This window comes from Xiphophorus hellerii, chromosome 8 (genome assembly GCF_003331165.1).
Source record: "Xiphophorus hellerii strain 12219 chromosome 8, Xiphophorus_hellerii-4.1, whole genome shotgun sequence".
Classification (NCBI taxonomy): Eukaryota; Metazoa; Chordata; class Actinopteri; order Cyprinodontiformes; family Poeciliidae; genus Xiphophorus; species Xiphophorus hellerii.
Genome location: NC_045679.1, coordinates 15,886,715 through 15,914,273, shown reverse-complemented (window position 1 = coordinate 15,914,273; position 27,559 = coordinate 15,886,715). Strand labels below are relative to the sequence as shown.

Sequence of the window (27,559 nt, the reverse complement as noted above, 5' to 3'; positions counted from 1 at the left end):
TGGGAAAACTCTAGCCTGACTATCGCCTTCCTACGCAAATTCGCTCAATTCAAATCTCATTTCACATCTCCATCTGGGTTTTCTCCCATTGACCTGGATTTCTCTAGTAGAATTTCTCTAGTGAACAGAAGGAGAAGTTGTGAACGATGACATTGATTTTCTGCGCCGTTATTGAAGTGTAGTCTGACTGTACTTTTAGCAATAGTAATGGAGGAAGTGAACGAAGTCGTTCAGTCTGTACTGGCTCCCAAATATTAAATTAACATTAATAGCTGCCTCATTCGGCTTGACACGTCTTTCTTTGCAGGTAGGGATGGTTATTTACAGCTCAGGGAATTTCCGGTAAGCTTCACAATGTCAAACTAGGGGAAGGTGATGTGGATATAGTTAAGTAAGACCTTTTTATTACTTAATTTTTTTAGGTAACTGTATGACTGTGAGTACATGACACAGCAACTACAGCCCCATACACACATATACTGCTCTTGAAAATATATTATTTGTATTATAGTTCTTTAGGACACCAGTCACATAAAGAAGTGTGATTTGTGTCACTAAACTGCACATAGTAACTGTATTTAATCATATTTTCAAATTTATTCATGCGCTCATTAAACAAACAATGGAGAAGGTAGAAAAATAATCAGTCCCGACAATACAGACAGTTTTGGAGGATTTTAAACATCTTTGATTGAAATATATTGTGACAAGGATAAATCAAAATTCGTATTATGATAAGAAATTTATCTCGATGAAGGATGAACAATACAATGAATGCCCACCAATACAACAAGCTTGCATATGCCTGTATGAAACAAAGTGTTGAATAAGGTTGTGGTTTTTACCAGGTTAGGAACATTTTAATATAGGACTAATTTTTAACATTTTATTTTCCCCCCTCAACTCCTAGGCTTTGATGCTGGCTCAGTCATGTGCCGCCCTCCCCTACTTCCCTCACGTCCTGGAGCTGATGGTTCACGTGGTGCTGGAAGAAGAGGCAACCTCACGGGAGCCCATTCCCGACCCTCTGCTTCCCACCGTGGCCAAGTTCATTACGGAGTTCCCCCTCTTCCTTCAGACCATCGTCCACTGTGCCCGGAAGACCGAATACGCTCTGTGGAACTACCTGTTTGCAGCCGTGGGAAACCCCAAAGACCTGTTTGAGGAATGCCTCATGGCTCAGGATCTGGACACAGCAGCTTCGTACCTGATCATCTTGCAGGTAAGAAAGAGGAAAACAACAAAACCAATCCCATTTAGACTAAAACGAAAGTTACGTATGTAATCACGGTTCTGTGAATCCCGGATCTTAGGGATGAAATAGAATTTTTTTTAAAAATGTTTGCTCTCTTGTCACCTCCAGAACATGGAGGTTCCAGCCGTGAGCCGGCAGCACGCCACTCTTCTCTTCAACACGGCTCTGGAGCAAGGCAAGTGGGACCTGTGTCGGCACATGATCCGGTTCCTCAAAGCCATTGGCTCAGGAGAGATGGAGTCTCCGCCTCCAACGCCATCAACTCAGGTCAGAGAATTTAATTAGATACAATATTGTAGTTTTCTTTAATCGTACTGTTTTTTATTGTTGTCGGGGTTTTTTTTGTTCTTGTTGTATTTACCAAAATTTCGGATGATGTACATCTGAAAACATAAAACGGTCCTGGAAATAAATCCTTAAATCCATAAATCCTTAAATGCTTGAATTTTACTGTGAGAAAACTGTACGAACCCAGATAAAATATTCTGATAACTTGTGGTTCAAATTCATAACTCATGTGAAAATCTTCCCTCCTCCTTACTGAATTATATCTTTATAAAGATGAATGTGGAAATAAAGTAGACGGCATGATTGTTTCTTCAGGAACCCAGCTCAACCGGCGGCTTTGAGTTCTTCAGAAATCGCAGCATCAGCTTGTCTCAGTCTGCAGATTCCATCACTACAGGAAAGTTCAACCTGCAGAAGACCTTCAGCATGCCCAGTGGATCGTCTGCTAAAGGGTACGGACCCAGTCTGGATTAGCTTAGTAGCAGATGTTTACCTTTACCATCCAGCTGTTGTCACTTCAGTGAGTGTCTGTGGTGTCTGCTCTCAGTCGGGACGTGGAGTGTGCAGAGAACATGTACATCGACATGATGCTGTGGCGCCACGCCCGCCACCTCCTGGAGCAGGTGCGTCTCCGTGACCTCGGGTGCTTCTCTGCCCAGCTGGGCTTCGAGCTCATCGGCTGGTTGTGCCGCGAGAGAAACCGCGTGGCGCGGGTCGACGACTTCGTTTCGGCTCTGAAGAAGCTCCACAAAGATTTTCTGTGGCCCTTCCCCGTCATCCCCGTGGGCAGCCTCAGCTCCCCTCTGAAGAACGAACGCTGTCGCAGCAGTGAGCAGACAGGAAATTTAGCTACGTTTAACTTCCTTTTGCTCCTGTTGATGGTTTTTGTTTTTTCCTCGTTCCTCAAAGTGCTGAGCACGCAGCTGCTGAAGTCTCAGTCTGCAGACAGTCTGCTGAACAGCGACATGGACACAGCCCCACCTTCCACCGCGACCGCCAACCACACCTGGATGGACGGGCTCGAGCAGAGCACCAAAGACATGGACACAGCCTCGTCTGCTCACTCCAACCAAAACTCACCGCAGACGCATGACGCCTTCCTGTCGCTGCTAACTAACAAAGGTAAAAATCTTTTCAGCCTGCTTTAAAAAAAACAAAAAACCTCAGGCACTGACTGCTCATGTCTGTCTCTGCGTTCAGTGGAGGAGTACAGCGTCGGCTCGGCTACAGACCTCACAGAGACCAGCTCAGTGGTGGACGGCGACTGGACCATGGTCGATGAGAACTCCTCCACTTTGAGCTTGAGTCAGGCCGAACTGGAGCACATCTCCATGGAGTTGGCCAACAAAGGCCCGCACAAGTCTCAGGTGCAGCTCAGGTGAGGAGTTCAGATTTTTGTCTCAGTTTTATTTTTAGTTTCTAGTTAAAACATTTATGGGATTTAAACCAGAAGCTTTGTTTTGACGTCTGTCCCTTAGGTACCTCCTCCACGTGTTCATGGAGGCGGGCTGTTTGGAGTGGTGTGTTGTGATTGGTCTGATCTTGCGGGACGCAAACGTCATCAAGCAGGTGATCAGCTTCCTGGACAGCCCAGAGGTTCCTCCAGAGACTTCACAGAGCCTCCGAAACGGCTTGTTGGCCGTTGATGCCTGGGCCTCCACTGACTGGTGGGTGTTCATACAGCGGCTGCGCCTCGCAGATTTAGTCTGTTACATATTTCACATTTTGACACATCACAACTACAAACTTCAGAGTATTTTGAGGAGTTTTACACAAATGAGGGTATAATTGTAAAGAGGAAGAAAAGTTATATTTGCTAGGCTTCATATAGAGTTAGCGCTGTATTTAATAATGTTATACTATTCTGTAATAACCTATTTATATTAGTATTTTCTGGGAATTTATTCCAAGAAGTGCTAATATTAATTATAAATAAGTTAATAGAGATAATGGCAACAAATTTAATTATCAAAGTTAAAGTTCCTTGCACTCCTAATTTTGCAGCCAGCTTTGCAAGTTCAGTTTAGAAAAACATGGTGTCTTTCTTTGGGCAAGTTCAAACAAAATCCATGGTTCCTGTAAAAACCTGTAGTAAAAGAATTAATTAAAATTAAACTTAAAATGTACATAATCAAACTAGAGAGGGTATTCAATCCCTGTAAATATGTTAATCACAGGTCTTAGTTTTTTTATGGTAGGATTATTTAATGTATTTTCTTTTTCTCGTCAGGCAAAGCTTCGAGTCACACTCTGACACCTTCATTGCCTTCTGTGACTTGAGATGCTAATACATCCTTGTTAGCTAGCTAACTAGATTTTTTTCCTCTATTATTGCCTCAAAGCCAGATTCACAGTTCTTCTTATGTTTGATTATATTGTAGTAAGTTCCCCCGATCATCCCCTGTATTTATAGCTCTTTCTGTCTTAAATTTCATTCAAGGTGGCATTAAAAAGCCTTAAATTTGACTTGCTGAAACCTGTAGGTATCCCGTTCCTGTTTTCTCTCACTAACCCGTCGCTCTCCACTCTCCAGCCTGGGGTACAAACCGTTTCTCAACCTGATCCAGCCGCAGCTGCAGCAGCTGCTGGACTCGACGGTGGAGCAGGTGCAGCCCGAGGCGTTCCAGCCCGCCAGCCAAAACTGCAAGCTGGCCGCCTCTGAAGGCCCGGGCGGAGTCGCCGCCCCTCGGCCCGAGGACAGCAGAGGGGGGGCGGCTCCGCTCGGCCTGGCGCTGCCCGCGCTTGAACCCGCCGGAGTCTTTTCCCGCCCTCCGCCTGAAGACTCTCCGCCTGAACAAACGGAGGAGCAGAGAGAGGAGGAGGGAAACTATGACTGCACCTTGTCCTGAACGCCAGGACCCATCCTGGGACTCCAACCTGTGAATTTTAGACTGAGGAAGCAGCAGCTGCTGACTGGAATTAGATTTTGCATCAGCATGTCTGCGTACAGAAAGTTCCTCTCCCTCCAGGTTCATACTTCAGTCAGTATTATTCTATCTTTAAATCCGCCCTTTTATTCAAGGCGTACTGAGCTACCAGCTGGCTCTGACATTCTCTAGCATTTCACCAAAATGTGCTGTGTGGAAAAAGGTCAGCTATGTTAGTTTTTACTCCTTCTGGAGGTGTTTGGAAGCTGCAGGGCAGCACAGAAAAGCACCAGGCTTCTTTTTTCTTCTTTAATTCCAGTAAATTCAAAGAGTTTGAGCATCATGCTACATTATTTAGCAGACTGTAGAACAAAGCTTTGCTCAGAAACCATGAGATTTGTCTGAGCCTGCAGCGCGAGGAGTTTCATCCTTCCATACCTCATCGTTTTAGGATATTTTCATACCTTTTTAAATAACTGGACCAGCGAGATTATTTTTCTACCAACTATCACTCTGGAGTTTCCCCTGTGAAAAACACTGAGTTCTGCGTAGCTCTGGTGTGTAGTATTGTCTCAGAAGGGAATCAGCGTTGTCCTGTTAAAGGTACCAGAATCCTGACCTCCCTGAACTCTATTGGCTGTTTTCTCAAACTTTCATATAAGCAAATTGGGCATAAAGCAGAACCCAAATTAGCTTTTAATAATAATAATCCCAATTCATCCAGTCACTAATATGCTCTTAAAGCTGTTTTGTTTTCTCTGTTTCTATCAGTTTGTGGTAAATCCCTCCTCTGCAGTGTTAACAGTGAGGCATCAGTGTAAACTAAAGGGAACTGATCTGACTCGTCCTCTCCAGCGGTGCAGTGAGTTTGCTGCTCTCCCCGTGTTCATTACGTATTAACATGACGGGCGGCTGTGATCACTTGGAACTGATTTTATCGTATTAGTCCTCATTATTGCTGTTTATTTATTGGCATTATAGCAGAGTGGAGGTTTGTTTTTATGACTGAGAATGAGCTTAAATAATCAGACTGGTGCGTTGGCTGTCAATCACAGGCACTAAAAGGGTTTCGGCAGTATTATAATGTGCAATGCGTTTGAAATGTTACTTAAGCTTTATGTTTTTACGTTCTCCACCTCCTGTGTTTTCTCTTTATCGTAGACCAAAACAGTCTGTAGGTTTGCTTGTGTTGAAATCGTCGGCTCTCAAGGCGGTTTGTTTCAGAAATCTCCCATTGTCAGAAATCCCGTCTCAGAACAGAAAAAAGTGTCGCGGTGAATGTGAATCCAGTCCCAGCGGGCCCCAACCTCCACAGCCAAACTACGCTGCGACCTTTATCACACTTGAAAACAGTCAAACTCGACGAACCAAAGACTCCAACGTCCAGAGGCCTTCAGTTGAAACTCGACAGTCGATATGCAGAGGGAACCGAACCTCGAACCCATTCACCTGAACCAACACCACTCGAAACTGATGCTGACAGAATCCAAGACGGTTTCCTACGGAAATGAATATTGCAGAAGTTTTATGTTTGTTTTTTTTCCCTTCGCTGCAGGGTGACGGGGTGGACAGTCGGCCGTGGCTTCCTCCCTGCTGTGTACAGTTTAAAAGTATTGCCTGTTTGCTCTGAGGGACATTTCGCCTCCGGGGCGGCAGACATCCTGAATGCAGTGTAAAGACGACTCTCTTGTACATTTTGTCTTTTCTACTCATTGTTCAGTTTTCTACTATGTTTTTTTTCCGTGTACATACAGACCAATAAATTATTTTTAAAATGAATATTTTGCCTTGTTGAACTCGACTCGACATTTTGTCATTCAAACTTGATTTGTTCTACTTGGATACGTGACCAAGAAAAAAGGTAAAATTTTAGGGAACATTGAACATTGCTCTTCAGTCTCTAAATGTGTAAAAATAGAGACCGGGATCCCTAAAGATCTTTTCATAGCAAATTCCAAATTTAAATTTCTAGGTTTCTTTCTGCATTTGTAGTAAGAGTCTCAACATATTAATGTCTTATATTTAGGTCCCACAAATAATTAAACTCTGTTCTGACTTGGAGTTTAGCATAAGGCAGAACTACCAGCCCAAATATGACCAGAATTTATAATTCTCTACATAGCAAGTAGTAAAATTAATCCCTTGATATTTTTTTTATTGTGTTTTGTGGCTTAAAAAACAAGATCCTGATGGTCAGTCTGTTGTATGGATAAAACCCAACATTTCAAACACATTGCAGTGCCTAAGCTGCTGAAGGTCACGCATTACACATTTCTACATTTTTCAGGGACATGCAGACGCCACGCAGGGCGCTTTAACCCGGAACCTTTTCACTACCAGCCACGATACTAAAATAAAAACACAAGCAGACAAAGTTAGAAGCATTTTAATTTCTGTACAAGTGCTACTTTAGTTCAACCATTTTGCATATTGTAAAATCTCATCTTCTCAACAGATAGAAACCCAGTTAACCAGATCAGTCCCACAAAACATCACCGCTGACTGATAAGACTAACATTTGTCTTATTGGTGATGAAAATGACCCATCTTCCTGTTAACGTTCAGAACATTTAAAAAAAACAAACATGAGCGAACAATTTAGGTAACAAAAAAAAGTCTTGAAATCAGTGACATTAAGACATTTCAGTGAGTACAGTTGATTTCTCAACGATGACAATAAAGCTACATCCAAGTGTGAGGTTGTGCAGAATACAACACACACAGACTCAGTGCTTGGTCAGTTTTATTACCTCATCGGCTCAAATTTTAAAGTTCAATTTCTCAAGGAAACCTTTTCATTCGTCTTGCACAAGGCTTGTGAGCAGCTGTGGTCAAACAGTGGGAGCATCAGCAGCACAGGAGGAGGAAATGTCACAACTTTCATGTCTAACATTCTCGTATTTAATATCAAAACACCTTGAAATACTCTGGACCTCTGAATATGTTCACAGAAAATAAAGGAATGATTTATTTAACAGCTTGTTTATGCTTTCAAATCTCAACTAGGTCTAGAAAAATATTTACTTTCAGTAGATTTTTTTTTCTTTAATACTGCATATGGACTTAAACTATTAACTAAATTAGCAGATGTTTGCCGTTTAAGTCCACCTACATCACATCTGGCGTCTAATTTTAACACAATAGATGGTCACAAGGAGAAAGTTGTAATGTTACCCAAGACGTCAAATATCAGAAGCTGTTTCCGACTGATCAGAGGATAACCCCAACGTTGACAAATCAACCTCATTTGGGTATTTTAATTGTCTATTTTAGTTTGTTTTTCCCACAAAGTGACCCGATTACACAACATACAACTAATGTTTGAATGTCTTTTCAATACTCTTCTCATATGAAATAGTGATGTCATTTAAAACAGGATTACCTCTACCTATGTGGGGCATGAAATCAGTTTCAACGTGTGTTTAGGATTATGGTGGTGGCAGCATCATGGCAGAATGGTGCAAAGAAAGGAGCCTTGTCTCTTTCTATGCTAATGTTCAACTTGTTTAAACTTTAGACATTGACAATGGCGTTCCAGAAGCGTCCACTTTCTTTTAGCCAATTCCCCTTCATCTGAAGAGGACAGTTTGGGTTAGATCATTGAAAAATGGGCACAGCTCCATGCTGCAGCTGGAAAATCATCCCAAACTTATATCAATGCTTCTGGAATGGATGTGCGGCGATTCCTGGTGACAACGGATTTACTTAAAAGCCAGGAAATTGTACACTTTACCTATTTCAGCCAAGAATAGTAGTCAAGAATGCAGACAGAATTGAGCCAAATGCCAAATGATAGTGGTAAAACACAAGAGATTTGTCCAAATATTAGTAGGGTGTATGCAATCCTTTAAAAAGCCTCAAAATAAACCCAAGCTTGTGCACCCACTTCCTGTTTTTGGAATTAACAGAATAATTATGTTGTGCTATCAGGCCACAGCAAGAAAAATAAGACTCCAAAATTCATGAAATCATTAAACAAAAAAACTGAAATACTGATAATGAATTTAGGTAAGTTTGTTAGTATGTTTCAGGACTTTGTTATGATGAGGGGAAGAACAGAGCTTTAACTGTTCCAGGGCAGCTGGGTAAAACTTTCAAGCACATCTCATTATGTTTCTATAAACCATCAACATTTATTAATTTGTTGTTTCCATTCCTCAAATAATAAAATAAACTCAATCTGCTTCAACATGAACTTAGGGGAGAGATTTTAATCTCCATCATTTGCAAACCAACTAGAATCTCTAAAACTTTCTGTGCATCCTTTGAAAGCAGAAAACTTAAGACCTCCTTCTGTCCTGCCATCTATTCTGCATGAAAGCAGCTAAATGAACAAAAATAAATCACATTTCCCAAAGTTTCAGCTCGAATCCACCTCAATTACACCAAAGGTGGAGGCAACAGATCAGTGCATGATCTCTATGAATGCAGGACTTGATGAGATTCAGATCATTTAGTTTATAACTCTACAAAATCACCAGCTAAATATTAACATTCAATGTAGAACAGGTTTAATAACTAACGGTGTTGATCACTGTGTCTCAAGGTTAAAGCGGCTGTTAATAGCTGGGTTGTTGTTCAGACAGATGATCCTCCACATTTAGATAAAACAGAAACAACTTAAACAAAAACATCGTATAGGCTTCCTTTAGCAGCACCAGTGGATTTTTGGTTTACATTCACACACACCTTATATCCTCTGAAGTTTAATTATGGTCAGGTCACAGCAGGTTATTTCAAATTAACAACAGGATTTAAGATTTGCATATGAATGTTTACGGTCATTTTCGATGAGGAGCTGAAACAAGCCAACAAACATCCTGTAGATCTTTCTCGGCAAAAAGAATGAATCTGTATGACAAAGAAATGTCAAATATTATATGACAAGTCATATAATATTTGTGGATTTTAACAAAATGCATCCGATCCTATCTAACAATTACGCTGAATTATATGTGTTCCATAAAATATACGGCCATTTTTAGAAAGATAAAATTAAAAAGGAATATAATTTAATTTCTTAATTTCAGGAATCTACAAAGTGAAAAATTTGCCACATAAAAATTTTAAGTAATGATTTTTTTTCTCTTTTTTTTACCTTGAATAACTGTGGAGCTACTTATTAAAAGTTGCAATCCATAAAATCTAAAATTAGTGAACAAATTATGGTAAAATAGCAGTAAACTAGCGTGAGGAGCAAAGGAAATGAAATTAAAACAAAGAATGTTTTTGAAGTAGTGTTTCATAATTAAATGTGCAAATTTGTATGAAGCTCACTAAATTTTCACCGTTCTATTAAAGAACTTAATTAGATTATAACTAATATACATAACTTCCTCATTGCTTGGATTCATTTGGAGCCAGAAAGAGACAACAGAACAACCAAGTGGAACACAACAAATCCAGTTAAGGAAAAGAAAGTCACTGGAACTGCTGCAGACCCCATGAAGGCTAATCAGGTTTAAGAAAAGTAACGTTAAAGCAAGATGAAATGTTAATAAGCATCACTTCGGTGTGGAACAGAACAGGAGAGCTTTGTTACTGAAAGACTCCAGGAGCACATTTTAAAAGAAAATAAAAACAAAGAAGGGATTCTCTTCATTTCTTTCTTCCTCTGTTAAATCCATCATCTGAATATCTTTTCTAGTGAACTTTTAGAAACACTGACACCTCGGTCAGTTCTTTATGATTTTGCTGCACGCCTTTTAAAAGCTTGAGCAAATATTAACATTTCTCATTTAAACCTGTGGATGTTGTTTGCTTTAAATCTGCAGGACAGGAAGGAACAATAAGCAGTTTCATGGTTAGTCGTCGGGATTTGCAACATATATTTGATGGAGTGCACGATTAACTCCTTTTGTTTTTTTCATTTAATAAAAAGAAGCTGACATGAGAGCAGGTTTGCGTCTCCCCGTCAGGACGGTACAGACATCTGCAGTCCGATCCAGAGGCACGTTTAGTGTGACGGCAGCCCGGGAGGTTTGCTGGTAAACAGAGCGACTTACACATGCGATGTGAATCAGCGCTTGCGTGTGAGATGGGAGGAAACGTGAGGGAAGAAGAGTGAGAGTGTGGAAATCAAAGGCACAGCTGAGTACAAAAAAAAAAAAGAAGAAAAATCAAACTTAAGACTCCTTTGTTTCACTAACCCAGTAAAGAGCACGAGGCTTGTGGTGGCCTGAGCGCCGATGCTGCTCAGTCAGCCGCTCAGCCCGCCGACACAGTGATGGAGGTCTCTCTCTCAGGCGGGGGTATTAGTGTAAAAGGCAGCAGATTCGTTCTCTGAGCTGTCTCAGTGGGCCGTCGCCGCTCCTCTGTTTCAGTAGCGATGTCCTCAGTACCGGTACATGTCGTAGGTACTGACCCAGGAGGAGGGGAAAGCCCAGATGGGAAACTTCCGGAGCATTTCCTCCAGCTGAGCAGTCCGTCGGTCTTCGCCGAAGAAATAGTGCGTCGATATGGCAACGGAGATCATCCCCTCAGGGCCGGCTGGATCTGGTTCTGTGGGGGGCTGACAGAAAATAAAATCATGAGTCTCACGGCGCTGGTATGGAGACAGGAACCGAACGCAAACCTACAGCTTCATCATTACACTGAGCTGCTTGCTCTTTATTCTCTTTTTGTACTTAAAGATAACCTATTATGATGCCTTGAACAGGCTAAGATAACTCTATCTTTGTGCATCTTTTTGCACAAAATCCGTCTTTAATAATGAGATTTCAGTCTGCTCGTTTCTTCCTGTTTTGAGCTCCTTTCAGGATGAGCTGTTTTGGGGCTTCTGTCACTTTAAATTCAAATAAGCTGCAGCTGGCCACGCCCCCCGACTCAACGTTTACATTTACATATAAAAAAGGCTGCAAACAATCTTTGACAAGCAGATGTAGAGCATCCTGCACAACCAACAAGACTGCAGCAACTGGTTGGTTTCTGGATTGTAAGTCATCAATAAAGCACTTGTTTTTTCCAGCAGCCATTGTACAAAGCATTCAGTGGTAAAACCAGCTGGCCAAACGTCATGGAGCTTCACTTTGCTAGGCTGCTAGGTAACGGGCTGGGCTTTGCTTGGGTTGCTATGTGAGGGGCAGTGCCTGCTGATTTGTGACATCACATTAATAAGGTTTTTAAGACGGCTCCTTTTCCAGACACCAAAAAATGTTAACTCATTGCCAAAAACTGCTGTATGTTTTCTGAAAGCGCTCTGCCTGTTTTTAGAAACAAAAAAATGCAAAATGTGAATTTTGCATAACAAGTCCCCTTTAAAGACTTTCATGTGACAATAAATCTAAGTATTTACACACATTTTTCAGCATGAGCTAATCCCCCACAGACTTTGCTAACTGAGGCCTTAAGACGTGCTTGGCAGAAATCCAGAAATGTCCAGAACTTAAACAGTAAGAGCGTTCTCTGACAGAAAGTAGAACATCCGACTGTCAAACATGTAACACATTAAAAGTAGTTAACAAATTACTGAGATCATGTTACTAATTTGAAAGGGGAGATCTTTAGGTCTTCTGACTCAGACTTGGGTGAGAAAATTGATACAACTCATTTCTTTTTACCACAGTGTTAAGTTGCTTTTGATAATTCCTTTCAACATCAGGCAACATCCAGCTTAATAGAGCATTACTGCCACCAACTGGTAAGAAAGTGTGAACCAAATGTTGCCAAAAAACTTCCCATCAAGACATATGTAGCTGATATTTGAAGTCAAACCTTCAGGGCTTTCTAATGATGTGCTAAAACAAAATGGAGGAATAGTTTGTCATAGACGGTACCTGTATTTCAAACCAAAAGGTCCATTTAGCAGCATCGAGGCCGTGGGAATAAAAGACAAAGTATTCTCCGTTCAGGTCAAACTGAGGCGTCCCGTCACCGAGAGACCAGGTGGACAGACTGGCTCCTCTGTGAGGCATCAGATACAGAGACATGTGGCTGGGCCCTGAGTGAGACATAAGGGACAAAAGGACACACTCTTACCTAAAATGCTCACAAGTTTCCAAAAAAATGACTAAATATTTTGTTAACACCTTCTCTAGTTCAGTTCTTCACTCTAATGTGCTTTTTACCTTTGACACTGAAAGTCATCTTGACAGTTCCCCAGCTCGTCTCCTCCTTGGACATAAGGCTGAAATCCACCGGAGAACCAGGAGACACTTCCGGGGCGGGAAGGTACCAGTTCTTCCTGCAAACACACCAAAGCTCTCTGTGGAGTCGAGCCGAGGACACGGAAACAAGCGGTGTGCGGCCAAGTCTGTCGCTCTGACCTGCTGAGGAACTTCACAGGCAGGAACCAGGGGTAACCGCAGAAGGGCCGGTCCTCTCGGCAGCGGGTTCGGATGCTGTCGTTGATCTCGGGGATCTGAGGAGTGATGTGCTGAACTGCGGTGAAGTCGAAGCTGTTGATCCAGATGCCAGAGTCTCTGCTCTCCACCTGGCCCTGCAGGTTGTGGAAGGTCCGAGTCGTATGCTGCAGAGAGACGGAGTTGCAATCAGGGGTGGAGAGTTTTATCGTGCAAATAAAATTTGTCCTGTCAGTTTTTTAAAAATATTATCTGTAAACAAATTTGCTTTGTGACTTTAGAACCTGCAGGAATATCCTCTTTGGCCGGGGGCTGTTTGGATTCCCGGAGTAAGGAAAGAAGAGGCCGGCGGACACCAACAGGAACATAACAACGAACAACGAGCCCAGAGCTGCCAGGATCCACTTAGTGCTCCTCACCAAATAGACAAAATGCAGCTGAAAAAAGAAAATATGTGCAGTAAAGTAAAGCCAACATTCACCACAATCTTCTAAAAATCATTTTAAAAAACGAGGGCTTATTTAAAGCAAATTAAGTAGAAATTTAAGATTTTCTGTTTGGAAGATAAGATAGATTCTTCAGTTAAACATTCTGGATTTCTGAATGAATACTTACAAAGTAAGAGGAGAGGAAAACGATTGCCAAAGTGACCAAAGAGGCCATCACCACCTCAGGGGGGATCTCTGTGCCGCTCCGGCCCATGATGGGGGTGAAAATCTCAAACACCACCCAGATGAGGAACATGAAGTGGAGATAGGGAAGCGCCAGGCCAAAAAGATACAGGCCGCTGTACTTCAGTGATGCTCCTGCAGGACGAAAGGCTGTTTGTGAGGAAGTTCAGCTGCCTTTTAATGTCTACATCCAAAAACCAGGCAGATTTTTTTCATCTCAGTTGTTTCTGTAGACCTTAATAAAAAACTACATCTCAGTTTGCTTAATTTTTTTTCAAGACAAGTTCTGGCACCATTTATATGAACAACACCCCTCTGCAACACCCTATGTGGCATTTATGCATTTATGTGGCAGAAATGCCACATAAACTTGACTCAAGTGTTGACAAAATGTTTAAAAAAAACATTGCAAGATTGAAAAAAAAAAATCTAGGATATGTATTGTTTTTGTGGCATTATATTCTAAGTCCTAATGTGACATTAAGTCAAATAGGACTGTAGTCAAATTTTTTCTGGACCTCTATTTACACATAAATAAACAAAATAATGGCCACTGAAATGCTGCAATGCAGAAGGTCCTGCAGAAGGCAGTGAAGGAGCTGAGACGGTCATTTAAGAGGTTTTAACTGTTTTTAATCAAATCAAAGAACAATCCACACAATATCTGGAGTGACAAAGAAAAACATGGCACTATCCCTCCCCTACATATTGCTGTGCACCACTGGCTAAGCAGTTGAAAGATGGCTACTACACTTTTCAATTACAAGACAAATTCTGGTAAATTTGTCTAAACTAAGTTAGCGATACCTATCACTCTTTTTAAGGTGACACTGTTTTAAAACTACAGCTGACAAGCTGTGTTTGTTAAGTCGTTGACTGCAGGCCATAATTCACGTCCAAATCTGCCAGAGTACGAGTAATTTTGTGCTTAAATATCGCCGAAATGAGTTGCAAATGTTTACCTCTGTGTTTAAATTCCTTTGTCAGCAGAAGCCTGGTGACCAGGGGGAAGGCCACCATCAGCATGGGAACATAGGCTGAACACAGACCCCGCTGGGTGAGCCACACCAGGCTGCAGCACCAGAGCAGCAAGCTCACATCAAAATACAGATCGCCCAGCTCCACCAGACGGACACCCTGAGTGAGACACACACACACACACACACACACGGTGCTCAGCTCTGATGTACCAATTCACACCTGAGAGGTTGGAAAAATATGCAGGCAGTTTTGGTTCAGAATGTTTCCTTCACTGCCACTTAGAAAACTCTACGTTCTTTTTTAACTTAAGAGCGTTACTGGCTGCAGAAACTCATCGCTCGGCACGCTCAGAACCCTCCTCACTCAATCTTCCTCAACTTCGCCGAGAAGATTTACAAGAGAAGCAAGTGATGGATGGAACATTGCAGGAAAGAATTGTAACTAAGGTGTAAGAATCAAGAGAGAAGTTTCAAACCGATCTGAGCTGAACAGGAATATTTAAGTAGCTTTTCAGTGAGTTATAAATGATTGGTAATATTCATCATATTGCTAATATTGCTATTACTTTATTATTATTATCATTAGTAGTAGTAGTAGCATTGCTTTATTATAATCAGTAATGTAAAACTAAGAGTTTTTATGTATTTTTTTATTGGTTTTTTTTCTAATTATATAATGCTTTTTTTATTTGTTTCTCATTTATGACAATCAAGACTCCACTGCACATTTGGTTTTGTTTCTGCCTGTTCACCTAATTTGAAAGCCTTTAAAAAAGAAAACATAAAGCTATCTGAAAACTCACTCCGTAGTATAGGTTTTTGGCCAGTGTGTGGATGAGAATCATTTTCCCGGTGGCTGCAGCTCCATACAGGCAGATGGCAGCATAAAAGTGAGTGTACCAAAACATGGAGCGTCCCAGCAGAGTGATCAGAAGAGCAACAATGAGCACCAACAGCAGAGTGACAAACCAGCCCAGCACCGCTACACCCGTGGCACAGGCCAGGTCCCGAACATAACGCCCACCTTAAAGAGATTTAGAAAAATATCATAAGAAGAGAAACACAAACTTGTCCAGGGAATGACAGAATGTTTCTTCCACAAGAGACAACTAGACCTGCCTCGGTTGCCGGGCAGAGACGCCTTCTTGGCTAGATACAGGAAGGTGGCTGCAGCAACCATGTAGTTGATGATGGTGCCAACGCGAGCTGGATAGGCAACGGCAATCACCCCCAGCAGGTCAAAAAACACCATGTTCCCATGGCGATACTCTGAGGAGTCCGCCAGCTTCTCTGACGTTACCAGGTGCTTCAAAACAGCCAAGATGTTGTCACCTAGAAGCAGGAGGAGCGTACAAAAGTAGTCAGCTCACAATCCAAACAGATAGTGTAGAAGTCCATGCATGTTATTTTTGAGAAAGAGGCAAATTAGTTTTCGGTAGAAAGCTGAGCAGAACATCTACTTTATAGCGTAGATGTGAAGTCGTGTTCACTGCATTTGGTCCAGGTAAATTAACAAACACAAAAAAAATGGTCCAGATTGTAGTTTAGATTTCTCTCCTCTTTACTCCAAATAGGAGGTCTGAAATCAGTGAAACCCATTAAAGAGGTTTTCATGTTTCTTGTTAATCATTCCTGTGTTGATTTGATCCTAGAACCTTAATGACTAACCAAGTTCCCCTTGATTATTTCCACAATGTCATTCCAGTAGAAATGAAACCATAAACTCTGAATCTTCTGTTCAAATTGCTGCACCTCCTAGAAAGTTAAACTTTTTATCAAATTAAAGGTTGCTTTGTAATTAATAATTATGTTTAAAGTTGATGAAGATGAATACATTAAAACGTTCAATGTAATTCAAACCAACTTGGCCATCTACAAACAACGCTGCCACAATCCTGCAACTTTCCTGAATATTCTCTGTAAAACACAGCTTCATACCCACATAGTAGATTAATTCTGAAAAAAAACAAAACACTTTCTCACATATAGGTTTTAAAATTCCTCAGATTTACCTAAAAAAATAAATGGAGAAAATGAGTCGGCGCAGGAGGGTGAAAACGCATGTGGCGTTGATTATATTGCGCAACAGCAGCACATCAGCTGATTTATGAGACAACAGAGAGTCACACAGTTTAGAACAGACTTCTGGTTACATCACGAAGAAGTGTGTAGGGGTGTGTGTGTGCGCGTTTGTTTGATACTTGTAATGGTTTCCGTTATCCTGCACTGCCTCGAAGTCGACAACCACGCATTTGAAACAAAGCTGCATTGTTCTTCTGCCTGGTAGGCTCGCTGTAGTCAACAACTGAGACTACAACATTTTCTTGTTCCTTTAGCTCTTTCTCTGTGTACCTGGAGCCACAGCTTCTCTTTCTCAGAATAAATAACCGAGATTACAAAAATAACTATATCTTCGAGAATGTTCATTTTAATCAGTTAAACATGCTTCTGCAGAAATGCATTAGAAGAAACACAGATCCATTTTAACTACAACTACAGAACATAAAAGCACTTCCAGCTTTTCACTTTGTCTGCCTCCTTGTTGTTGAAAAAAAAAAACCACAAGCTAGCGGTGCATCGTCCTAACCCTTCACATTCTAGAGCTCTTGCTCCTTCACACACTAAAAATACACGCCTGCTCTCTCCGAAATCTTACTTTCCTCTCTCCGATAATTTATGCCTTTCAAGTTGAGCTGTTGTGTGGAGGAAGAGGCGGAAGATGCCCAGTGGTTGCTGAGAGAGATAGGATGGATGCCAAACTTCTTCGGTCGTTAGTGCTGACTGGCTGCATTTTCTGCTAAGTAAAAGCCGAACAAGTCAGCAGCACAGAAGCACAAAGTAAATGAGGTTTGTATCTTTTAGGTTCTCAGAGGAAGACATCAGAAGTTAGGGGCAGAACATATGAGCTGGAGTGATTCGTCATTATAAACAGCTTTAAGCCCACCAAATCCACTAGCCTGAGAACATATTATTGGTTATATTTTTGGATGGATAGAGGTGAAATCAGATCCATACCAGCTCTCTGGATGGAGTCTGTCAGTATTCTGTTGGCCGTGTCGTATTTGGTGTGATAGATAAAACCGTTTTCAATGAATGCAAGATCGATGCCTGTAAGGAAAAGAAAGGATAAAAATCAACGAATCCAACTGGTGCGTTTGAAAATGTAAGAGCGCTCATTGATTTCACAGATCATCTAGTTCTGCACTGTGGCTGGTCTTACCTGGGATGTTTCCGAAGTCCCTATAAATGCGGAAGTCTGTGTCAGAGGGAATGACACCGCTCTGAAAGACCTCCTGTCCGACCACCGAGGCGAAGGGGTGTTTGGCTGCATGAACGTAAGCCTGGACGAGCCACGGGTTCTCCGGCCCTAACGGTGATAACAATGCAAGAAACCCAAGATCGTCTGTTTTTATTGCGTCAATTATTGGGGATCCACTTTGCTACTCTAATATGGCAAAAATTATAGTAAATTTAAATTTACATAATTTCTTTTAAAAACATAAATATTACCTATTAAACATTAAACCAAAATCTTTGTTGTTCCCTTTTCCCTTTGCTTTCTCATCATTTTAGACCTTGAATAACTGAACATGTCACCGACTTACTGCACATGGCGCCTGGGAAGAGTATTCACAAACCTGAACTTTTTCATATATGAAAATGAAATATGGATGACAAGGAAGTCCAAGGAAAACTATACACAATTTTTTAACATTTCTGGCACATTTGTGCTAAATTAAAACCCATTACCATCAATAGCTTTCAGAGTCACCAAATTAGTGAATAGGGTTCACCTGTGTGTAATTTCATCCATGACTCTGCTAAAGAAAAGTCAAACGGCATAATCCTGCCACTGCCGTGATGCATTCAGGGTGATGTTCAGTTCCAAACTATTCTACAACTTTCTCTCTGGTCAATCTGCTGCGTTCCTCGTTCTTCATGATGCCGTTTGTTCATTATTTTCTCCAGCAAACCTCTGGGGTTCACAGAACGGATAGATTTACACTGAGATTAAATTACAAACAGGTTTACTCTTCATAGACTAGGTGACTCCTGAAGGCGACTGGTTCCACTGGATTTCATTTAAAGGTGTCAGGGGAAAGTGGGATTTTTATATATATACTATAAATGTATGTGCTTCCTCATATTTTTTAAAATAAAACCTTTATAAAATACATTAAGGCTTGCAGTTCTAAAGGGACACAATATGGAAAAGATCAGAGAAAAGAAAACATTTTGAAATGTTAGAATAAAGAAAGAGCAGCACAAATACTGTACATGCATGTATATTTTAAACACTTCATAAATTGGAAGAAAATCATCAGTTTCTTAAGTATAAATCTTTCCATACCTGTCTGGAAAACAACTTCCTTGCCGCCAACGCCTGCAGCCTCCAAGTTAATGAAAGCACGAACTTGTTTGGCCCAGGGATGCTGGGTAATAAAACCATGACTGGCCTGAGATAAAAAAATAATTTACAAGAGGGAGAGATAGAGATAACTGAGACAAGAAAGACAAAACACGACCAAATGGCTTAGAGTTAGTGCCAAGTTTTGCCACTCGTGTTGATCATTTCACCTGCAGGACATTTTCCTCGGCTCCATTGAAGAGGAAGACAACGCCGTGGTGGAGAGGACTGGACTGGTTGGCCAGAGAGTGGAGGACTTCCAGCATCACAGCGCAGCTCACCGCATCGTCACTGGCACCTGAAATGAAAAGATGAGCTCATGTACTGCAGGAACAAAAACAACTAGGCAAATGTTTATACCAGAAAACAAATGCAGGAAGCCCTTCATAAAAAAAGGGATGCAACTGTATATCATGCAAATAACTTGTTTTACGACAGACAACAACGTTGGGAGGTGATAACTGAGACGCGCGGGACAAAGACATGGCCAGAACAAGTTCAGCTAAAACCTACAGTGTGTATCGTCATCAGGAAACAAAGGAATCAGAGCAGGAAGAAAGTGAAGCAGCATGTGACAAGAGCGTGTGATTCAGACAGATTAGACCGACAAACGGTAAGGAACAAAAGTTAAGAAATAAAAGGGAAAAAAAAGTGAAGTAAAGATCAGATGCATCATGTGCTCCAGCTTTCTAGAGTGAATCTGTGTGTTAGGAGGTGGGGGCAGGGTGAAGCTGGTTAACTGAATGTCTGTCCTGCTTTCTGCTCCTGCCACTAATTTATTGCTCCTCATTCCAGAGAAGCTCTGCTCTCTACTACACAGATACATAAAACAGTGTAGTAGACGGTTCACGTGCGTGCACTGGCTCTTTGTTCATCTTTATTATTATTAGAAATCCCAGGGTATCAGATTCTGTGGACTGTGTGCTCCTGATGTATATTTATTTTTCTGGCCCACACCTATTGCACGTATTTTTTCCCCCCACCACTGAAGTTGTGTTGATCTAAGAAACTATTGTTTCTTCAACTTGCTCAGAGGGTGTGGAGGGAAAAATACTGCAGACTTCCTGCCTGGTAACACCTCGATTTCTCTCCACACTCAGAAAAAGGAGTAAGGTTTTCTGATTAGATGAACCTCCGTCGTCTCTACCTGCTTATCCTTCGAGTGTCAAGGGGGTTAGTGGAGAGGAGACTAAAGTGTCTATCTCCAGCAGAATTGGAAGATGATTACTCTAAATTTGGGTGGTAAATTATATGGTCTGTGCACAAAGATATTAGAGGGTTTTATTTTCATCCCGTGCATTGAGTCTCCATAACTATAAATAATCTGTCCTAGTAGTATTTGGCCTTTTTCAGTAAAAAGCTAATAGATGCATACCAAAAGTGCTTTGGCATAAGGCATATGCAGCTGTAGCTCAGCGCTAACATATAAACACAGAGGTTAGTTTGGAGGCTTTTATTGTAGCACAGAAAGCTGAAACTGAAACTGGGAGACATTTCAGATATCCAAAATAAGCAAACAACTGAAACAACAAATAAAATGGGTACTGAATCTCTGTACACAAAACCGGCTTCAAAAAAGGGGCTAATTGAAACTAATGCGCCAGACTGAAGCCCTTTGTCAACCGGTTTTTGGCAGAAAGTGGGAGAGAGACAAGAAAAACAATCAATCATTCAAATACAAAGTATCAAGCTTGTTTTAAGTTATGCAGTTATGCAATTAATTATCAGTTACTGCAACAAGCATAAAAATACATAAATAGAGACAAATAAATATTTGGATATGTGAGGTTTATTGATGTTTTTATCAGTTTAGATAGTTAAATAAAAATGAAAAAATAAAATAAAATACTAATAATTTCTGAAATTTTTGTTCAACCACTCATTCCCATCCCTATTTAAGAGGACGGCATAGGACAACTTCTGAAATACCCTCCTTAATCTTTAGGTGTGTCTCGTTAATCAACGGACATTTTTAATCACACATTAGTCTCGCAACGTAGAAGTGCGCTGAGACAGAACGGATTACTGAGCTAAAGTTTTTTACACCCCGACGGTTCTCAATAGATCAGGTTTTAAAGGGATCGGCAGGGAAGCACCTGTCAAGCGTTTAACAGAAAGTAAAAGACGTGTATTTTTTTATCCATGTCTGATTGTGCCAATGTGCGTTTCCCATCAGTTTTGGAAAGAAAACAGACCAGCTAATGAGTTTGTACCTGGGCTGTTGGCCACGGTGTCAAAGTGACAGTTGGCGAGCATGAGGTGCTGGGCTCCACGTTTGGGCTCGAGCTTCACTGCGATGTTGGTGACGCGGTCGTAGAAACTTGTGAAGCCTCCTAGAAAGTCAATGGAGAAGGAACCGGTGGGGCGCTGGACGTCCACGGTGACCTGGTGAGGCCCCGCTGCCGTCCTCGCCCGGATGTCCTCTATCTGCTCCAACAGGTAGCCCACCGTCAGGACCTCGTTCTCCTGGCTGCCGACGGGCCGAGGGCCGACGCCGGTGATCTGCTCCAAGTGTCGCCTAAAATAAAAGAGGAACAAGAGAAGAAAAGAGAGAGGTCACCATCAGGCATGAAAGGTCAAACTACTGCTCAGCTTGCTGAAATAGAGGCAGACGCAACCTGTGTGTGTTTGTAACATAAACAACCAGAAGCAAACTTTTCAATTCAAGCTGTGTCTGACTCAACATTGTGCATTACGACAGAAAAAAACATCCTAGAAACTGTGGAAGGATCTCATCACTCGCTATGAACAGAACAGTTAACTGATTTGTGTTCATCTCCATGATAAACTATAAAACAGAGGCTCCCTTCATAAAAACAACTGGTTTTGAAATTAAAGTTAAAAAACGATTACCTGAGCTACATCCCGATTTGCTTCACGCTGATTATGGTAAGACTTATTTCAATATAAACAAGCCAAAAAGTAACGCTAAAATGTTCATACGTACAAGAAAATGGAAAACTTGATGTTTCTACTTATATTTTTGCCTAAACAAATAATTATGGCTCTGTCAGACTCTGCCCACACCGGTACAAATCCTCCCAAATACAAGCAAGGTCATTTGCTGCACCTACAAATAAACCTCCCTCATCAAACCGTGGGAAGTGAAATGCCATATTTCATCGCTTTCTATAAACAAAGCGTCAGAAGTTGATGTTACAGTTGCTGCTATGTGCTCTGCAGCATTTTAACAGTCCGAATTATATAAACCGGGACTTCCAGCTTGCAGACAAAGAAGCTCATAGCTCTAAATCACTTCACATGCAGCACTAATTTATGCAGTGAGCAGCTAAATGATGGCAAATTCTTCTGCCCAGCACATTTTAAAAGCTCAACTCCAGCCCTGCTGACCTCAGATTTTGTGCCATAATCCCTGCAGCCCCCTACCCCTTCTAAATGGGGACTAAAAAACTGCACAGAGAGGCACTCTGATCTTTTAATCTGAAAAATGTCGCAGCTGCTTTTAATAAGCGAGATGCTTAACATGGTTTTACGCAGCCTGCCTGTTTTGTTGAACTGAAACAAAAACCAACAGCTGAAACATTCAGATAGGACCTGCAGTGCTTTACAAAAGTATTCACAACCCTTTAACTGAAATGATTAATCACGACGAATCAATTACCGAAATGATCGCTTAATTGTTAACTGGAATAAAATGACTCAAAATAGGCAATTTACAAAAAAAAAAATCATTAGCAGCAATTAAGCCAAAACTGCACAAAATATATATACACTTTGCATTTAACATAACAACACCTTAGTCTACAAATATGTTTCAGCCAAAACTCCTCAAGTGGAATAGTTTTAGCTTCACCCTAGAGTCACTAAAGGTCACTAAAAGAGTGCTATGCTGTTGTATTTCAGGCAATAAAATTTGTATATTCTTAGTTAAAACAGGAACTTTTTTTTTTTTGCATCATTTAATATATTTCTAATGTTGCATAAAAAGTCTTAGATGGTTAAATGAAAAATTTGTAGAGTGCTTTTTCTTGTGATGATTAATCAATTAATCATCACAAGAATATAATATATAGTAATCGTTAGTTGCAGTCCTACACTAGAACCACAAACTTCAGCATAACTTATTAGGGTTTGCTGTACTATTACTACTACTAACAGAGTAGTACTTCATTATGGAGCGGAATGAAAAGGAAACAGAGCTACATTTGTATTCAGGTCTCCCTCTGTAGAAACAAAATTCAGTGCAGCAGCAAATCTTTCAGCGTATGTCTCTTCCAAGTTTGCATATCTACAAAATAGCAGTCAGATTATGTAAAGAGCATCTGTGAATATAATTTTCAGGTCTTACAGCAGATGACTTTTTTAAAAAAAAGGATTTCAGTCTGGACTTTAAATGGATCCTTCTGCCACATAAATCTGTTTTATTCTAAACTCTTCAATTGTAGCTCTGGCTGTGTTTGTCCTGCTTCAAGTCACTGCAGTTGCAATTCTCCTGAAGTCAATGTTCTCTTTAAGGAATGCCCTGTTCTCAGCTCCATCCGTCTTCTGTCAAGTGTGATAAGATTTCCTGTACCTGCCGCAGTAAATCATCCACATAGCATGTTGCCACCACCGTGGCATCATGCTGGTGGTGGTGATCAGGGGAAGTGTGTTCAGTGTTACTTTCTTCCCTGCATAACCTTTGTCCACATTTGCTGCGTCTCCTACGAGGCTTGTGGAGACATTCAAACAGGATTTACTGCCGTTCTCTTTATTCAATTGATTTTCCTTTGCCATAAACCCAGATTTTTCAGAAGAATAAATGTCTTGTCAAAATATTTCCTCATCTAAAGCAGTGAAATTGAGCCTGCAGAGTTACTAAGAGCCTCTTCATAGTTGTGACAAACTCTTTCGATTTCTAATTAAAAGTGATTTTCAAAATGTTCAAAGCTTTTTTTGGGGGATACTGTTTTGCCACCTAGCCCTACTTTAAACATTCTAACATCTTTACCCCTGAACTATCATTTGTGTTCCTTTGTCTTTCCTCTATTCTCCAACAAAGATCCACACACAACAGCTGTATTTATACTGACAATTAAAGAACAGCCAGACAGACATTTGTTTTTTGCATTTACAAAAAACTGCATTCCATGTTACCCTGGAATGCAGTTGGTTGCGCCACAATTTATCCAGGGGCAATACAATAAAGTGGGAGGGGTAGACACGAATGCATGAAACACTCTCCAGATTTTGTTTGTAATAATATCAATAATAGCTAAAAGTGTTGTAATTCTTACATGCATCATTTTTCTTATTTCAAAATTACGCACTACTCTTTGTTGGTTTATTGCCTATGTTATGATACCAATAAAATACAATAAACATATTAGATTTTCAGGTGTATTGCAAGATAAAATGACATGGACACCTTTGCACGGCTTTATGTGTGCTCACATTTAGGTTATACTGTTTACTATTAATTAAATAAGCTGTGAAGATTATGACTTTTGCAGTTGCTAAATATTTGATGTTTAGCAATGATTTGCAACGCCACCTATTATATTTCACTCCTATTACTTGCTGCAAAGATACTTCCTGCTTATATGACCAATCTTTGGTTATATGTGACAGATTAAGGTAAAAGGTTGTTTCATCATTTTTCTACCCCGTCTGAAGCCCTTTTACCCTGTAAACACCTGTCCTCCCCTCTGCAGCTATAAGGTAAAGGTGGGCCCGGAAGAGAGGATCAGCAACACTTTCTGAGGTGGGTCTTTTAACTCGGACAAGAGGAAATGTTAACTTTATTTAAACATTAATATGACCTGGACTAAGCAGTAAACACACCTTGCTCTCTCCGCGTTAAACTCTCCGCTCGGCTTCCCGATGACAAGCTGCTGCAGCGACAGATGAACGAGTCCCCACAGCAGCAAAACAAACCCAGAGAGCAGCGCAGCCGCCAGTCCTTCCCGCAGTAAGAGCAGCCTCACTTCGGGCTTTCTCTTCGGGTCGCCGCTGTAGCCGTTATCCCCGCAGTTCCGGCCACAGGCTCCATCTCCGTCCTCCGCGCCGTAGCGCGGAGTCCCGGGGGGTTTTATTCTCCGGACGGCCGTGTCGCTTTCCATTTTTTTCCAACCAGCCGTTCATCTGCAGCGCACCGAAGCGGTTTCGCTCGGACGACCGACGGATCGCAGTGTGGGACAAATCGAACGGAGGGGGAGGGCGGCGCACGAATGCGCGTCAAAAAGAGGCACATAGTACACTACTCCTACTGTACGGGAGATAACAATAAAAGACTAAACACTATCAAGTTCTGGCAAATGTTAAGATATTAGAAATCTCACTTCAACGTAAAATCGATACTCGGTGTTCTGTATAAACATAAAAACACTTGGGGAAGGTATGTTAGTTAGTTTTCCACCACAAATTTGGTGAGACAATTTTGACCTCTTCAAAGTTTGTCATATAATATCTTAAAACCTAACTCTGCGTTTTAACGTTTGCAACTTTATCCCTGACCTTTCTGCTTTGTTCCTTGATCTTCATATTAAAGTTTTTTGTCTACGTTTGTTGTTTTCTAACAAACTTCTGAGGCCTTCTCAGGAAAGCAGTGCTTATTCTGAGATCCATTTATGTGCAAATGGGCTCTGTTTGCAAATGAGTTGAATTGTAAAAGCAATTTGGTTAAAGTATACTACAATTAAAGGTAACAATGTAAAATGAGACAAATATCCATAGGAATCCAAATTATATTTTCAGAATTTTGTTTGAAAGAATGAAAAAATACCTTTATAAGTCACAGATATGAGCTACTTTGTTCAATTCTAAATATCAATAAAAAAGATTTAAGTTTGTTTTTGTAAAGTGACAAATTGTGAACAAGGGGTTTGATTTTATGACAGAAGCCTGTGGGAATTTACAGTGCTTTGCAGTTTGTTGCATAATGTAACCACAAGATTTGCAGAGTAAATAAACTGCAGACATGGGAAAAAAGAAAAACTGACATAAGGAGTAAAGGGGTAAGATTTAAAAGTTACAATTTCTCTTGGTCTTGTGGATGACCACACAGGCTGCACAAAGGACACACACAAAAAATAATGCTTAAAAAGACAAAAAAAAACTGAATTTAAAACATTGATTATCTCACAATGGAAGATAAAATACAATACTGGTCAGTAATAATTAATCACCAAAACAAATCTGTATAAAATGACAAAACCCACTTAACAAACAGGCTGGAGTAACACACTGTTGCACTGTCCAAAATACCAAAATACTAGTTAATGCGGTATTTTGGACAAAAAAAAAAAGACAGATGGGGGAAAACGTAGGTTTCCAAAATACACCGGTATGTGTGTGTAAGACAGCTACCATGTTGATATGGTAGCTGTCCATATGTGTCCGAACCAATATGGCTCATTAGCTTATTCACTATGAAGCATAGTGGTGGTAGGCTCATGCTGTGCGGATTTAATTCTACACAATTAAGTTTTCAGTAATCACAAAATTAAGGGTAAAGTAAATGGTCCTACAATTACTGACCAACTTAATCCAAAATTAAATTACAGACTGACATGTGTGCAAGGGATCAACTTTTTTTTTTTTTAAAAAAGGGATCAACTTTTATTATTAAATAAAACGTTCTTGTCACTTTTAGATCATTTTTCTTTTTTAACGCCCTCTGGTTAACAAAGCTAACCTCATAAACATAAAGAATTTGTTGTAAATACGACAACAATATACAGTAACGGTATTTAAGATATTGGGTGTTTTCTTTACGATTTCTTTAGTACTTTTGGAAACAGTTCGGGGCAAAACTGTATTCTTATGGGCACTTAGGCACGTAAAGTAAGCTTTACGTGCCGACCTTTGAGTTAGCATGCTAGTAGCAGCTAGCGGATCAGTGTTTTTATATAAATTTAGAGTTGTATCTACGTACTCTACTTCCTCTTTCAAAATAAAAATTTCTGGTTAAATAATTACAAACTTTTTTTTATTTCGTTAAAAAAAAAATAAAACAACAAGTGAAAAGGACAAATACATCCATCAAAAAGCATATTATGCAAAGCTAAGTTTTTTCCCCTCTCATTTAAATATGACTTTTAGTCGTGTAGTAAACTAAATTAAATTACACATCCTGCTTTAAGGCCATACTAAAATAGTATGATAATTTTTTAGTCAGTAGGCAATTGACCACTACGTATAAAAAGGCTCCTTAAATATCTAACTCGGAATATTAGCTTCATCTAAGATGGTGAGGCAATTATCATTGAAATTTTTGAACAGCATGTAACTACTTATTTCACAAAGTCTGAATGTTGTTACCAAAACCACTAACAGATTATCTAAAATACTTTGATATGTGTATAGTAAATTAAATCTAAATTTAAAGTAACCAGTCACCAGTTCTCAGCAAAAAAAAAAAAAAGTATATAGTTGGACTATTATTGTTTTAAAATCAATATAAGTGCTGTTATTGCAGGTGTTCCAGCAGTTTTAAGACTTTATAACTGTCACTTTTCCCTAGAAACTCAGTGAATATTTTACCTCCCTGCTGTTATTTATTTCTTTTACTTACTGTAAACAGTCTGTGAAATTACATGCAGAAATTGTACACACTTAAAATTAAAATATAATTTTTCTGATGTAAATGTTATCTTTCTGTACAGTCGATTGTTCTCATGTTTTGTCTTTTCATGTTCCTAAGTTTTGTTAATATACTTTGCTGCTGATACACCTAAATTTCCCCATTAAGGGACAGTAAAGGATGTTTCTGTGCTATTCTACAAATGATGTTCACTTGACATCATTTGTGAAGTAAAAAACACAAATGTTTTTTACTTCACAAATGTA

The 27,559-nt window shown here is 40.3% G+C and overlaps 2 protein-coding genes across 3 annotated transcripts in view; one reads left to right on the top strand and one right to left on the bottom strand.

Moving 5' to 3' along the window:
* Positions 1-6,189, top strand: part of ric1 (RIC1 homolog, RAB6A GEF complex partner 1) — a 29,274-nt gene extending 23,085 nt beyond the window's left edge. For both annotated transcript variants that reach the window (XM_032569070.1, XM_032569069.1), the window contains exons 20-27: positions 911-1,222; positions 1,364-1,522; positions 1,859-1,995; positions 2,091-2,371; positions 2,453-2,665; positions 2,744-2,921; positions 3,022-3,210; positions 4,077-6,189. In XM_032569070.1, coding sequence (XP_032424961.1) covers positions 911-1,222; positions 1,364-1,522; positions 1,859-1,995; positions 2,091-2,371; positions 2,453-2,665; positions 2,744-2,921; positions 3,022-3,210; positions 4,077-4,392 — 1,785 coding nt within the window. In that variant the 3' untranslated portion in view covers positions 4,393-6,189. The remainder of the gene's footprint in view (positions 1-910; positions 1,223-1,363; positions 1,523-1,858; positions 1,996-2,090; positions 2,372-2,452; positions 2,666-2,743; positions 2,922-3,021; positions 3,211-4,076) is intronic.
* A 591-nt stretch (positions 6,190-6,780) lies between these two features.
* On the bottom strand, positions 6,781-24,913 carry ermp1 (endoplasmic reticulum metallopeptidase 1). The gene is made up of 15 exons (XM_032569071.1): positions 24,554-24,913; positions 20,983-21,287; positions 18,940-19,067; positions 18,713-18,818; positions 17,582-17,728; positions 17,377-17,469; positions 15,481-15,693; positions 15,165-15,385; positions 14,344-14,518; positions 13,326-13,516; positions 12,995-13,147; positions 12,675-12,877; positions 12,477-12,592; positions 12,186-12,349; positions 6,781-10,921 (listed from the first exon to the last, which is right to left on the bottom strand). The coding sequence occupies exons 1-15, from the start codon at positions 24,829-24,831 to the stop codon at positions 10,745-10,747; spliced, it is 2,670 nt and encodes an 889-aa protein (XP_032424962.1). The 5' UTR covers positions 24,832-24,913; the 3' UTR covers positions 6,781-10,744.
* Between the last annotated feature and the right edge of the window lie 2,646 nt (positions 24,914-27,559).